We start from the raw sequence: 16,134 nt of genomic DNA, 5'->3' as shown, positions 1-16,134 counted from the left end.
AAAGAATCACACTTAGAGAAAATCATACTTTTCAAAAATTGTTAGTTGCGCATTGTTTTCAGTCACTGTAACACTTTGACAGTCTGTTTTTGCACTACAGTGTGAAATTAAAATGTGCAATTAGGGAAAACTCTTTTTTTTTTCCTCCTTCTGGAAGGATCTGGCTACCTTATTACTGGAGTAAATTCGAAAATTTGAAGTAATTCAGCATACCATGAAGAAGGCTATGTTTTTCAGCTTCCGCATGGAATGTTAACTTTCCCCTCTGCTCCTTCACACACATACCCTGGTATTATCTGAAAGATTAACTATCACAGCTCAAAAGGGTTTTACACTTTCACAGCAGGAAACAAATCAACTATTACATTAACTGACCCAAAATACTTATCAGCTTTTAGCTGAGACCTGGTTTATTTTGGTAGAAGCTGTCATGAAACTATTAAAATCTTCACCGAGAAACAACTTGCCTTTACTTGGAACCCCCCACCCAAACAATTACAGGATATAGAGTAAAAAAGTTAAAGGCTTGCTCTAACAGGTTGGAGGGGAAAAAAAAAAAAAAAGAAAGAAGCAGATTTGGAACCATAACTGCTTCAATTTCTGGTTTGTGTAAATATCTTAAACATCAGTTATTCCATGCCACCCTCCCAAGGGCCTAATTTTAGCATAAATTCTATAAATATAAAGTGAAACCAAGGACATGTGTAATCATAGAAATAGATACTCACTTCCTTGTATCAGAAACACACTGTGATTCAATAAACCCAACCAATCCAGCCTGAGACATCCAAAGCCACTAAATACATTCTTCAAGGTTAATAAATACATTCTCATAAGTACTGTCGACACTGCTGCAGAATGTGATTAAGATAAAGGAATCTACTGTATTAAAAAACCCCAAATAAAAGTAATGCTTACCTTTGTCTGATGTTACTGTGCAAGGGCTGGTCATTCTGCAAATGGATTGGTGAGGCTGCCCGCTTTGGTGAAGAAAGGGACTCTCTGGGGGTTTGCTTTGGTGATATTGGCACTTCGTTATAGGAGGAAGATTCTCGTCCAGAAAGGGAAAGGGAGACAGAATTATCCAAGGTTGCTGAAGGGTCAGAAGCCTTTCTAATGGCACTGTCATCATCTAGTTTTCTATCACCCTTTTCATTTGAGAGGTCTTCTTTATCTGGAACACCATCTTTTTCATGGCTGGAGTACTCTTTGGATTCAGAAATCACACTCTTTGACTCCTTTGTCTCAGTCCTGGACAAATACAGGGAGCCACAGTCCTTGTTTTCGTCATCTTGCCTTTCACTTTTCACTCCCTTTCTTTCCACACTGTCGGGATCTTTCCTTGCCCGCGTATATCTGGATGAGTAGTCAGAATCCAAATCAGAATCAAGAGATAATCCATATTTTTCTGCCAGCTGGCGCCGCCTCTCTGCCTTGTACCTAGCTATTCTTTCTGCTTTTGACTCTAGCTCCTGGACATCCATGTTTCCTGTACTATACAAGGGCTCTATATTACCTCCTGTGATTTCTGCTCGGTATCGGGATGATCGGGGTTGTTTTTCTACAGAAGAATCTGAAGTTTCCTCCTCTTCATTTGACCTTCCTGTCAAAAGTGGAACAAATATGAGAAGTCCACCCAAAACTCCAACTTTACCCACCATTCACATCGAGTGAACTACAAGCTTCCCATTTTCTTACAATTCAAAGTGTACTAATGACTGCACAGACACATTACCTTTTTACACTTATGTCTCCAAAAGTACATACAAAATATTAAGAAATGTGTATTAGTCATAATTCTTTAAGAGTCTCGTGTCAAATATTGTTGTTTTAAAACAATATAGATAATCAACCTTTTTCCAATGAGACAACTGGAGAATTAAAAGGCAAGTTAAAAGAAACCCCTGATCACAGCTCTTCTGTAAAACTCTCCACGTACAGCACAAATGACAGAGTACTAAACATGAATTCAAGATTGCTTGAGGTATATTACTTACCTAAGTGGGGACTGTATGGATCAGTTGCACGCATATATCTTGGTGTATCTTCCTCTAGTAAACGGTGTGTGACTGATCCTGGACAGTTTTGTAGAAGCATAGGTTGCGTATCATTTTCAATTCCCTCTAAGCGTCTAGCTATTCTCTCTTTTCTAAAAAGATGTGACAAATGTGAAATCAGGCATATTTGAAGATTTGAGGGGAGAGTTTCTAAGAGGAGGTAACAAAAACTGTGTGTTTTGTTTTACAGGCCAAAGACTTTTTTTTTACCTTTTCATTTCCAAAAAATCTTGGTTGTTTGGTTCAAACAGTTTTCTTAATTCTGAAACTGAGACAACAAAAAATTATACAGTTTATAAGCTACATAGACTTGATCAAATGCTTTAGAATAAGAAGGAAGAGTCAAATAAAGTTAAGAGGTTTGAAATAGCTCTTGTCAGGTAACAAGCATTTTGCTCCTTTTTTGCTAGTTTATTAAGCTTGCATTGTCAAAAGTGCCTTAGGCACATACATATAGACAGCAAGGAGTCCTTCCCTCCAGGTGCTTCCAGGCTACACTAGAATCTGCTATGCCATCCTATCAGTTTTCAAGATCTAGTATAAACTGGGCAAGTTATATTTTGATTAGCTGAGGGCAAACTTATGTGCTATAGTAACCTGTTTCAAAACCAGGTAGTATGGAATTACTGCTTACCCTGTCTACACAAAGGTTGGGGACTGACTATGTTTAAAGAGAAACAGTGTCCCCTACTCCTTACTTTCCTCCACTGCCTTATCTTAAGCAAATCCCAACAATCCCAGTGATTCATGGCTGGAGTGAAAATTACTGTGTACTCTCATAATATTCCTGCATGGTTAATCACTTTCTGCTTTGCTAATTTTCCCCTCGTAGTTTTAATCAGCCACATTTTCCTTCTCTCACCCTAAACTGTTTGGTGGTGTTACACGCTAGTAGACAGCTGTCACAGTTCACAAAATAGTAGTGAACCAACAGGAGGCATGATAGATGAAGTAATCCCTATGTACATACACATATGTGCACAGTTAGCAGTGATGTTTGCAAACCACATTGGAGCAGTAAGTGCTACATAAACAACTGTGGCATGATTTCTTACCACCAGGAAGAGAAATCATCCATGCTGTTGAAGGACACAGTGGACTGGGGGGCGTGTGTGCCTAACAATCCCCCACCATACACCGCACACCCCCCCCCCATATGACTGCCTTAGCAAAGATGTGGTGCTAAAAGCTGTGTGTGCCTACTCTGATGAAGCATACCTCAGGAGTTATGACACTATTGACCCAGGGATCAAAAGTTAAAGCAAGCTAAAGTCTACAGGCTGCTAAATCAGCCCCAGATTGCCATCAGAAATGCCTGATGAGTCAGGAGTGTCTAGCAGACACAGTTCTGCACCACTGCAGAAGTAAATCTATCAGCTTTTTCCCCCACCAGACTTCATCGCTCTAGATATTTAGAAGATAAACATTCTTGAAACACCACCCTTTTAAAGGTCAGATGCACCTTCTCTTCCTTTCCTCTACTGCAAGAATTTACAGGCATAGCTAAACCAGGGTTTCAGCTTAGCTGACACATATCCAGGAAGTTTGCTGTAGTCAATACCAGTGTGCATACCTCAGACACAGATAGATACTATTGACACGGGCTGTCATATCAGCCTTACGTGATGAAAAGCCACTAGGACTCCTGGTAAAATGTCTTGAATCAGCAAGAATGAATGTATTCTGATCGTGACTACTCAAAGAAGCAAATGAATGAGGTATGAATACCGTGTCTGGGGCTACAGATGAGCACCTACTGAGAATGTGCAATTAACAGGGGAAAGAAATCAACTGGGCCACTGGCCAAAACAACTCCCTTAGTCTACATTTTTACAGAAAGCATACTCTAGCTATGCGCTTCAATTTCTCAAGCCAGGTTAGCTTAAATTGTGATCATTCCATTAAAAAAAAAAAATCTAATACGTGCACATTTGATGCAATTAGCAGTGCAGAGACTATGCAGCTACTTCACAGTGCTAACTCAAGGCACACTTCTTCCAGCCTAGATTCAGTATCTGCAAACCAGACTGAAGCCTATGCTCTTCATCAGGTTGACAGTGCAAGACAGCCACTGAAAGTCAGCAACTTCCAGGCACAGATCTCTGGAGACAAATGGAAACTAGACTTTGGCAATACAAAATTCGCATCCTGAACCAACACCAAAGCAAAGATGAGCCCTTATGTTGTGTTTTCATAGACCTTTCTCTCAATGAATAAGCAGTTCCTGCTGCTGCTCTGCCTACTCAAGCTGTGCTAGCAGTGGAACTGTACTAACCAAAGAGCTCATCCATATGAATCCAGCCTTTGTCTCACATTCACACCAAAGGAAATGATTTCTCATAAATACTTTGCTCTCACCTCTGCCAAATCTACTTCTGTTTAAGTTTGTTCCTTTAGCTATTAGAGTTTTTCTGTTTCATCTGTTGGCTACATACATAAAATGGTCAAAACAAAACCCATAATTGTTTTGCCACTTCAGACAGGTCAAAGGCCTCCACAGTTCACAGTTAATAAAACTACATTCCATCCAAATTCTGATCATTTTTCTTCCCTAGTGATCGATTTATACAGTCCTTAAAACCATCATCACAGAACAGGTCTTTTATACAGCTTTAGTAAAGCTCTAAAGCATAGCTTCATATACTAAAGACTTTTTTTTTTTTCCCCCCAAAAAGGAAACTTGACTATAAGTCGTCCACATACAAGAAATGTGGAACATCCAAAGAACTCCCATCAGCATTAGCTCAACACTCTCTTGGCTACATGTTAGCTGAAGTTCCAGAGATTCTACTACTGCTTTGCAGTCCTAAAAAATAGTACTGGCCTCATGAAGAATCTCTCCAACACCTTCCCAAACAAGATGGGACAAAAATAGCATGGGACTATTCTGTGCTGCCTTACACTTTTTCCACACTTGAGATTCCAGACAGTAATTTCAGCTAGGTTGGCCAACATCTGCAGAGCATTTTTATGAAAGCAGTTTCAGCAATATTCTTCTGGTGAAGCAGTAAAAAGAAGCACAAAAAAAAGGCAAAAAAGAAGATAAAAATGCAGGAAGTCTTCTACTCTAGTGACTTATTTTTGCTGAATAAAATATTTGACCTCAAAACATGAAAGCCAGTTGAAGAAATTTCACTCCCAAGGACACTGGTTGGCCCTTGAAAGCTTAGGTGATCTGGTTTCTCTTTTTTAGTTTGCAATTTGAGTATGTTAGTGCCAATTAACCAATTTTTCCACCTGACCATCAGGAAGTGCACCATTTCAAAGACATCCATGTTCCAAAAGTCCCTAGTAGAGAGTGAGCATATAAATTTGTGAAGCCTGAATAGATGTGAATCAAAAGTTTACCTGCCAGAGACTTAATTTCTCAGAGCAGGTAAATAACCATTGCAACATAGGTATGTACATTTTCATTTTGAGGAAAATTTAACACAATAGTGAAGCCTACCAGCCTCATTTCTACCTCCTCCTCTCCTCACCTGGAAAGATGATGGTCTACAAAACAGGCTGGAGAAGCATTTATCTTCTGTTTATGCTAGCAGAGGCATACTAACATGTTCAGTGCTTAACTGCAGGCAGCACTGTGTGAGACTTTAGCTGGACTCTTTGAACCTCAGTTCAGTCTGTATCAGTTGAAAATTAAATATATACCTCTCTGATTTTCCAATATATGCAAATCTGATCAAAGTTAGGCCCTAGATGGGACAAATAACCTGGATTTTCAGAAGGTGTTAGGCCTCAAATAATCTCCTCAGAATGTAACCATCAGCTCCCACTGTTTAATTTTTCTTAAGTCTGGTACACACCAAATCTGATGCCTTTATTATGAGAATAATTCCTTATGAAATAGAAACATCTTGGAATAGAAATTGGTTCAATGAGAAGCAACTTACAGAGAAGGTTTCTCAAGTGAAGGCTCTCACAATTAACTTGTTGGCCAGCATGACTGCAAAGTTAAGTATATGGAATAATGAGGGACTGTGTGTTCTTACCAACCAGGGCTCTCAGGAAGTCTGTATTGTATAAAGGCATATCACTCTATTCCACCATTGTGTCAATGAAGTCTCTTTCTGAACATGTGTAATGATTATATTATGAAAGCAAGAAGATCACTTAAATGTTATGCTGGAAGAAGGACTCCTTTCTAAAGGAACTCTGCAACAAATGACATTAAAAGAACAAGCCAGTTCCTTTACATTGGGATTAGTGGATCTAGCCTTGAAGTTTGTCTGAAAAGGGTAAATACCATCAAGAACACACACACAATTTTAATCGAAGTTCCAAGATCCACAACATCCCTGAGTCAAGGGAACATCTTTATGCCAGTTACACATAGTTCTTCAGTCAAATGTCACCCTTTATTGGTCAAGAACTATTTCCAAGCAGACTGTGATTTCCTCCAAATAATTTAGGAGAATTAATTCTCACCTCTTCCTCAACTGTGTCAAAAGATAGAGATGGAACTGCTGTTTTCTTCCCATATTATTCAGACTAAGACATTTAAGAAAAACAAAAAAATCCCCAAATCCATATGTAGTGCAGGTCCTTTAGCATGCAAGACTAAAATTCAGTGTGTAGTCAGTTGGTCATGCAAGCACAGTGATTCTACCAACCACTGAAGGGGACTGGAAAGAGCTGTGACTACAAGCCAAGTTAATACCTTTGAATTCAGTATTAATCTAACTGTACAAAGAAACCTCTCTGAAGTTTTTAATTTCAACTCTTTAACCTATTGAAAACTAGGTAAACAAAGCTGAACTTTATGAAGCAGGAATGTAACAAGGCCTTGTAAAAGAGCATTGTGGTTCATTCCCTGTTTCATCCCCTATGCATACTTCACAGGAAAAAGAAAACTCATTTACAAAACATCTGAGCCTAAGTGATTTTAACTGTACCTTGCACTTGCATAGACTAAACTTCATGTGCTGTTAAATTACCACTTGTGTTGATAATGTGTCTCCCTTACCTACCTTTTGGAAGTACTGCTAAGAGATTAGCATCAATACTCTTTGTGCTGTTTGCAAGTTCTTCTTTATCTTCAAATGAAAACTCCTTCTGAAAACTGAAAGTAACATTTGGTTTACAGAACTGTGGATGTTTCTGCTACAAATCAAATAAAGCCAAGATGTAACCAAATTACTGCAAGATAGTCTAACAGAGATACCAAAGAAAATATTTTCCATAAGAACAAAATAAGAAATAACCCCAAGAAACTCACAAAGCCAAACCTAACATAATTTGAAACTTGTTTGGAACCAACTGTGACACATTTTTGCATTAAATTACTGACTGGAGACTGCCTTCAAAACACTCTACTAGCAATTACATTTGAAATAATCTGTATCAAATGATTCTCCATAAATATTAAAACATATTTCATCAAATGCAGTACTGTATGTACCCTCCACTTCTGTATGACTGCCCTATTGTTACTGGGCTGATCTCTGGATCTTATATGGCTTATAAAACACTAATATGAGCAGATCATTTAGTTTTACACCTTGTTTTTTCAAAACAGCAAAAATGCCCATTCAGATGAAACAAAATATTTCTTTAAATATGTTCATTAAATATACAGATTTTAATTGTAAAATGTAGGTGTCATAGTGGTTTAAAGTAGTTACTGTCTACAGAGACTTTTTTGGAGGAAGTGATCCTCCTTGTGGAAAAACAAGGTGAGATTTTTCTCTCTAGTTATTAAAAATAGAGAACTTCTGTATTCTGCCATTATGACTTCTAAATTATCCCAACAAGGCATAACAAAACTTACGCTAGTCTTAAAACCTTTAGTAAACTGTGTAGACAGATGTAACAAATATAAATCCCCACAGTGAACCTAGGCTCTTCATTTTGCCATGGTAGTGATGTGCCATATGATTACTGTCATTCTTATAAGACAAATCGCACAGCCTTACTGTTGGAAAAATCCATCCCTAGGACAGTTTTTAAAAGGCTTTTTAAAAAATTGAATACCCTTTCATCAAGGGTATTTGGCTAGAAAAGAAAAAATAGTAAAAAAGAAAAACTCTGTACTCACTATTCCAGAAGAACATTTCTCATTGAAATGAGTTTTAGCATATAATGACTAATAACATCTTATATGAACTCCAAGAAGTATTTGCTTCTTTATTGTTTATAAATAATATTCCCTTGTAAGACACTGGGAAGAGAATAAAGCCCTTGAAATGACAATAAAGAAACTGGGCTGTGTCACATTCAGGCACCATGCCACTTGCTGCAAATCATCTCCAACAACTGCACTTACAGAAATTATTCCAGGGATTGCCAAGAAAAGCAATGCTAGCCCCTACAGAAAACAGCAAGTAGAAGATAAAGAGCTGCAATAAGTTGCCCATTACAGAAAACTGTGTATCCTTACAGGGAGAAAACACTTTAATGGAACTAAACAAAAAACAAAATAAAATCAAAAAATAGCACGCAGCAGCCACAAGCAAATGGGTTCGTGTGTCATCTGAGACTAGGCAGAAACTCAGACAGTTAACCACATGTTTCTGCATGCCTAACCCCACACTGCCAACACTCATGATTCCTATTAGCCTCGCAATATGTTATTTTCTTATCGACACAGCTTCTGGAGAACCCCTAGGTGGAAAGATTCCCATTTTCCATTTGAAAGCAGTTTCTACTCCTTTTGGCTGAGGATGAGTTTGAGAAAATGTGAATAATATTGGCCTAAGGCTATAGATCAAAACCAAAATTTGTTTTGTCAAATCAATTTGATTACTTAAGACTTGTCTCAAAAGTGCTGAGGGACCCAGCTCGTAACTTTTGAATACCTGGGCTATATTTGGCAGCATCTCCAGTTGCTTCCATAATGCTTGTGACAGTGCAGCATCTTATGTTTCCATTAACATGGGCATTCACTCATACAGAAAAATCCGTGTTTAAATTAACTGTGCACTAACATCCACAACTATGCCTCAGTCCCACATGAATTTCCAAGGGTAAAATTGTACAGAATTAGGATTGGCACTAGCTTGCTGGCTCTAAAAATAATTGCATTATTGGATTGCTTGACAATCCTCAACATACTTTTAGACACTGTAAACTAGTTAGGTTCATTCCCGTCCCTTCCTCCAAACTCCAGGGAGCTCCAGGGACGCTGAAGCCAGAGACCCTCCAAATCCAGTCTAAATGTCTTTCACTGGGTTTCAATTCATTTGTTCTCATGCCAGTGTTGTCGGTTACCTTAATTATTTTTCTTAACAGAAGTTTTCCACATCTACTCAGCTTCCTCAAGACAGGCCCTCAATTTCATTGATTATCTGTAAAAATGCTCTCTACCCACTCCAGTTTTAAGTCATGTTTTTTGTTCGTGGTGACCAGAATTGGACAGTCTTGTTTACAGACCTGGGTCTTAGCAGCATCTTCTAAAACCAGAAATTTTAATAGAGAATATTAATATTAATTATATGACTAGCCAGATGAATGCTGGGATCTACAACACATTTGCCTTTTTATATCTACATTATACTGGTTGCTCAATCCTGCATGAGAAACTAATATGCCAAGGCTTTGCTTTCATCAGTTGCAAGTGACAGAAAAATTTATCAGCCCCCAATGCACAACTGCGCACTTAGTATTATTACATTACATCCTTTTCTATTACTCCTCAAGGTCATCCAGTTCTTCCTGAATGTAAGCTCCCTCCCTCGTTGTACTGAGGGTGGCTTCCAACCTTTGCTCACTGGCAGATTTCATTAAAATTCTTTTAATAACCACAAACTTCTTAAGCTTAACCCTCGCTGGGCTACATAGCATCACAGGTTACCCGCTTTGTGAAAGTCCCTTCACAGTTTCCCTTATGGTCTCATTTTCCATCTCCCTCTGGACAGACTGTCAACTTTTATTTACTTGTTTATTTTTAAATGATTAATCATTTTCATATACTGACTATTTTATCCACACTGGAGGAGTTTTTCCTCTTCAGAGGCATTTTTGCCATCTCTTGTAAAGCTTCAGGTACACAGCACTGCTTGTTTTAAATATCTGTACATTAGAAACACAAAATGTTTTAAGCCGATGTATCAATTACGTTGCTTTCACTTGCACAGTGAATTCAGAGACAGAGTACTGCTCTGAAGATGATACAGTTAAGCCAAACAATTCATTATTTATAGATACATATATAAAACTAGTTCTAAAAATGAAAGGAGGCATATTTAGGACATGTCACAGTATTCAGTAAGAACACTCATTAGGAACCTAACTTGAGTTGGAATGATGTTAAAGCAATTCCAACTAGTAATAAATAAATAAATAAATAAAATTACAGGATAATACTCATAAGGGTTTTTAAAAAACACGCTCATAAGTAATTCCTCACCAAGACTTCTATTCTTCCTTGAAGGGATCTATCCAGATGTCTCCCTGTTTTATTAGCTTCTCTGCTAAAGGAACAGTTACAGCATCAATTTAGTTACTTAAGCAGAGTCAGAGAAGTCAGACTTGGATTGCCAAGTATGTTGCACCTTCAAACTCATCTACAACCCTGTTCTAGAAGTATCACAACTACATCTACTCAGCTTTGCTTTTCTTAATTTCTCAAGTTATGCTATAAACTTAGATGCAGGTTCCAAGCAGCAGCACCAGGAGTTTCTGCACTTAACAGTTGGGCTATGCACATTCATTATGAAAATAATTTAAGGCATATGTGGGTTTCTCTACATGAAAAATTAGATAAATTTATAAGTTTGCAAGATTTCCTTCCCTATTAAAAGTCCCTGTTAAAACTAGATACTGAAAGAGGAACTTGTCCTCCTATTCTTGCCTGAACTACAGCCTGTGATCACGGTTCATGAAATACAACCAACAGCATGAGGTCCCACAAGTTTGTTTCGCACGGGATTTGTGTGCGGTTTGGCCTCAAGTTCCCAACAAACTCATTATATTCTCCAATGTTCAGGAATTCATATGATTCCTATTAAAACACAGGCAACAGTATTTCACAACTTCAATATTTTTTCTTTAAAAACAATGTATAATGTGGCATTAGTAGAATATTTGACAGTCTCAGTAGTTATACTGCTCTTGCAACTTCCAAAGTAAGTATGGGCTGCTTCTATACATCAGGGATTCCAGGCTGAAAACTTCATCTGCTGCTGCAGCAGCAGCATACAGTTTCTAAATAGCTGGCCCACTAACCTAGTTACATACCCAAAAGCAAGCAGAAGTTTGATCTAAATGCCACTGGTAATGCTGCCCTATCATCTGGATTAAAGCTGAGGGATATACTGAGATTTTGTGATTGAAACCCATGCATGAAAATCCACTTGTATACCTGCCAGCTAGGTGTCTGGTGTTCATTTTTCATTTCTTCTCTTTTTCTACCTCCAGGAGAATTTCCTTCCCTAGACTCTTACGTAAGTGAGCACGGTCTTGTACACCTATTCCCTCCATCTCTCTACAGTATCTATGGAACAACGTCGGGGAATTGGGTGTGCTCCAGAAGGTGTGCGTTGACTGAAAAGATGATTGCAAACATAAGCCTGGGTGCCTAAGGTTGGTGGACTCCTGCACTGCTGAGCCAACAAAACAGCTGGTTGCTGGGGCAAGAGTCAGTTCCCAACTCCCTGGCCTCCTTTCGTGTCACTATCAATGAGTCCAGCAAGCACAAAGGTAGACATCAAGAGCAGTCAGAAGGAGGACGGGAAGCGAGAGGCAACATGACCTGCCACCTTGCTTAACTGTGAACTGTATCCCCTTACTCAGCTCTGTGGAACTGTGCCCTAGGACTGCAGGCATGAGGCAGCATGGCCCTGCAAAGAAGCAGCAACGTCACCTCTCCATTCATCTCTGCAGTGTCCCCTCCCATGTGCTGACAAAGCTCTTTGCATGGCTGTATAATTAATTCACCCACTTCAGCCACCTTCTTTTTCAGACAGATCAGTTTTCCAAGATGGTTCACTATATGTCTGTACTGTGTCTGTGCCATGCAAAGAAAAATGGTCATTGCAGTGGCAGGAGGCTCAGTGTAGAGTGGGACTTTTCCCTTAGCAACGCCAGATATAAATATTCACATTACTTATGAGGCAGTTGGTGTTTTCAATACCTGTTCAGAGCATCTGTTTTATGCTGAACCTTGGTCCTGCAAAAGGACCAATAATCATTTTCCCTGACAAAAGAATAAATGTAGATGCAAGCAATGACTGCAAGTTACAATTGTGCAACTGGACATCTTCACCGGGCAAGAAAAACTTGACCTTACCTTAACGCTCTCTTCCTTTGGAGCAATCGTGAAGGTTTAAATCTGACTGAGTTTTCTTTGCCAAAATCTGTGAAATGAAAAAAACCACACACCATAGTGAAGATGCTTTAATAAACAGAGAACTTTTAGTTTCCAATCACAGTCCTTTTCCACTGGAAAAGACTGTACGAAGGCCTTCCCTCTAGTCAACGCAGCATAATCGGGCATGTCCAAGTTGGTGATAAACCAAAGCTTTGCAAAAATGAGTACAGACAGTAAACATATCAAAAGCATCAACACTTTATGGAACTGCTATATCCTAATCCCAGTATTCATGGTGTAGCACTGCAGCCTGAGGCTATCATTTAAACTCCTTGATTCAGTTTCCCAGCTTATAAAATGGGCAGCAGATATATTTATGAAGCACTCTGCAAATGAGAAATGTTGCAAGTAGCAAGAGCCTTTTTGGCTGCAGCCTAGCAATACTATAAAAACTGCATATTCACTGCAGAAGTCAGAGATGCCCAGCTGAGGATCTGTTGCAACAACAGTATTACGCCATCCATGACAGAAATATTTCTGAAGGTTGTCTACTTTTTGGAAGCTCCCCTTTTTTTTTTTTTTTTTTTTTTTTCTGAATAGCCTTAGAACATGCTTACTTTCAGAGAGGAACACGTGTTTACACTGACAGCAACTGTGTCAGACACAGCCTTATATTCAACAAGTATGTATTACAAAGCCACTAGATTCCCAGACCTGTGTGAACCATAGGCAATCTCCCCTCTCTCCCCTCAGATTTAACTTTTTCATTTTTACAGTCAAAAGCATCATCATCTGGTCTAAATGATGAACAGTGGCAAGGAGGACCAGTGCTCCAAGTACTGGCTCCCTCCATTAAACAAAGAGGATGCTATTAAGACACCTCAGAGAACTACTAGTCAGGAGGCAGGGGAGCACCTGGTCTCTGACTGCTGTTGAAAAACACACAAAGCTACTAGTAACTTGTTTCCAATGGGAAAATTGCCTTCCATTCCCATCTGCATTAAGTCAACTACCCCAGCACCCTAAATTAATAAACAGTTGGTCACTGATGCAGTGTTCGTTTTATTTTTCAAAGACAGACATGAATATTACACAATTGGGACTTTAGAATGATTCAAAAGCAGTGATATCGCTCTTACTCTACCCCAGATCTGAGATTTAACTGTTTCAAAGAAGAGCTAACTGGTAAACAAATACTTTTTGCTTATACAAAATAGGTTAAAATCTAGGTAGGATGTTTCATATTTTTGCAGAAAGGGTTTAATGAAACTCATTATATCTGACAACATTGTTCTTAATTTAGAGAATATATCTTTTGTCTATGCCATTCAAAACTCTTCGGCCTCCTCTCTTCCACTTCTTTCTGCCACCTCTCCAGGCAAACAGATTAAAAAAAAAAGTAGAAGACAATCATTTTAACAGCTTGATGAAGAGGCTTAAAATGTACAAAAAGGCATTTTTTAGGCATCTGCTACAAGTCACTGTAGATTTCAAGCAGCTTTGCTAACAGCATTCTTCATCTTTAATAGGCAACTTTTTCCTGTTTTTGTTAACATTCATTTTCTCTTTCCAAGTAATGCAGAATAAAGCACACAGATAATACAGAAACATCTTGTTATACTAAACCAGAACATTATAAGAAAAACAGTATGGATGGTATATAAAACATTATATTTTACACTACAACATTAGAAAGAATACTCCATGGTGTAAGTATCCTTTAAAAAGGCCAGATTTACATTACTGTGAAAAGAGTAGACAGCAACTTAAAAAACCCAGCTCAGTATCAGCTTAGCTAATCAGAACCAGGCATATCTTAAATTTATAGCAGTTCTAACAGGATATAACCCATCCTATAGTTTTTGGCACTAAAACAGCTGTCCAGCCTGAAAACCACAAGTAGACCACAGAGAAATTTTCCTTACACTGGCCAAAACTGGAGAGGGGATATGAGAAGGGAAGAAAGTAGTTTTCATTGCCTTTCTGGGAGGAGGGAGAAGGGCTGCTAGGAGAGGGCACGCAAGCCGGTCTGACTCCTGCTACCCTTTAAACACATTCAGTAACATTCATACATAGCACATGTATAATGCCTCAAAAACATCTTAAAACTGTATTTCACAGGGGCAAGTTCCTCTCCTCCAGCCCCTCCCAAAACAGAAAACCCAACCAGACAATCATATTCTGTTACACAGTTTTGATATTTTATGTATTTCCTCCTGTTCAAATTAAACCCTGTGTGGGAGGATTAAAGTCCAATAAAAGTTACTTACTACAATATGGAAGTCTTAAAATTAAATAAAAACAGGAGAAAAGTAAAACAACTCTTCTTAAAAAGAAAATAAATATGCCCATAAAAGAAACATTAATTCAATAGTTAAAGAAAAAAAACCCCACCCTCAGAGTACCTTATATACAGAAGGAAAATCTTTGCAACAGCATTTTGTTCCTTCTTTCACTGAAGAATTCTAAAGATGCTCATAACCACATTAAAACAATTTTAAATATCCGTATTTAAAATTAAGAGTGTATTTACTGAAGTGTAAATCAAACTTGCTTATAACTTTAACCATTTGTTCAGTCTTATCCCCTCTTAGGTACAAACTACCAGATAAAACCAATATCCATAATTTAATACATAGGAAATTAAAAATGCTTAATTTAAAAAAAGAAAGTAGATGCAACCTTCCAGTGTTACTTAGTATATTTAAAGGCCCTAAGTCGGTGGCAAGCTAAGCTAATTAAAAGATCCATCTAATCGCATCTTTCAGAAGTGTCCTTTAGGAAATAATGAAAAAGCCTAGGTGACTAACTGCATACTGATTGCTAAAGTTGCTAACGTAGCTGCAAAAGATCCACTCAAACAATATTTACACATGCATACATATATATATATGAGAGAGATTAAACACACACAAATGAACTGCATTTTCTTTTATCTACTTGGAACTCTTACCTTGTTCCTCAGAGTATTTAACATTTCCCAAATAGCTGGAGATCCAAGGATTTCTGAACATGGTTGCACAAACAAAGGATTCGGCAAAGAGAAACTACAATAGCAGCTAATTCTCAACCAGCCACAGCCCTAGGCCCGTCTTAGCAATATCGCGTAGAGATTTTTCATAGCACAGGACTGGAGCTGTCAGGCTATCACATCCCAGGGAGTACAGTAAATGCATAGCAATAGGCTGCAAGCTGGAGCAGCTCAAGCCAGTAATCAGATTACAAACAGAAATTAGGCACATGAATGCTAAAACAGATTGGGCAATGGTGATTGGGAGATTTATAATATTACCACTTCAAAGATCCAGCCAAATCACACATTATATTCCTGCAAAATGAGTGCAGAACCCCTAAATACTTGTATTAAAAAAAAAAAAAAAAAGGGGGAAAAAAAAGGAAAGAAGAAAAAACTCTCCAAGAAATGGAATAATTTCTTCATATCTCTAATCAGGATAAACTGCAATACTTGCTTAAGAAAAACAGCATCCAGGCTGCCAAAAAAATGGACTCTGTTAATCATATCATTATGCTAAACGTTTTGCTTAACGATTAGTTGGAACATTTAAAACAGACAAGATTTATGGAATACACATGAGCAAAATTAATGGTGGGGGTGGGGATTTAAGAACAGACACGACAGCTCCAAATATTTTAATCTGAGACAGAAGGTGTAAAATTGCACAAAAGTACTGTCTAGCTACCATATTTTTCTATTAAACAGATTTGATAGAATTTGGATTGAAGAGTTGGAACCCTTTACAGTTCATTTTGAAAGTCTGCAAGCATTTGTTTGAAATGGTGCAGTAACCCCAGCTCAGTCTTCCATAC

At 38.2% G+C, this 16,134-nt stretch overlaps 1 protein-coding gene across 8 annotated transcripts in view; it reads right to left on the bottom strand.

Annotated features, from left to right (window-relative positions):
- SVIL (supervillin) overlaps window positions 1-15,458 on the bottom strand; it is a 71,781-nt gene extending 56,323 nt beyond the window's left edge. For all 8 annotated transcript variants that reach the window (XM_032982596.2, XM_032982598.2, XM_032982602.2 and 5 more), the window contains exons 1-6: window positions 15,260-15,458; window positions 12,286-12,352; window positions 7,028-7,119; window positions 2,268-2,325; window positions 1,998-2,149; window positions 919-1,603 (exon numbers count right to left, since the gene is read on the bottom strand). In XM_032982596.2, the coding sequence (XP_032838487.2) occupies window positions 919-1,603; window positions 1,998-2,149; window positions 2,268-2,325; window positions 7,028-7,119; window positions 12,286-12,352; window positions 15,260-15,320 (1,115 nt within the window). In that variant the 5' untranslated portion in view covers window positions 15,321-15,458. The remainder of the gene's footprint in view (window positions 1-918; window positions 1,604-1,997; window positions 2,150-2,267; window positions 2,326-7,027; window positions 7,120-12,285; window positions 12,353-15,259) is intronic.
- Window positions 15,459-16,134: the final 676 nt, after the last annotated feature.

This window comes from Tyto alba, unplaced genomic scaffold (genome assembly GCF_018691265.1).
Source record: "Tyto alba isolate M040663 unplaced genomic scaffold, T.alba_DEE_v4.0 Super-Scaffold_38, whole genome shotgun sequence".
Taxonomy (NCBI): domain Eukaryota; kingdom Metazoa; phylum Chordata; class Aves; order Strigiformes; family Tytonidae; genus Tyto; species Tyto alba.
The sequence above is the reverse complement of the archived record's forward strand: the minus strand, read 5'-3'. Positions and strand labels throughout refer to the sequence as shown.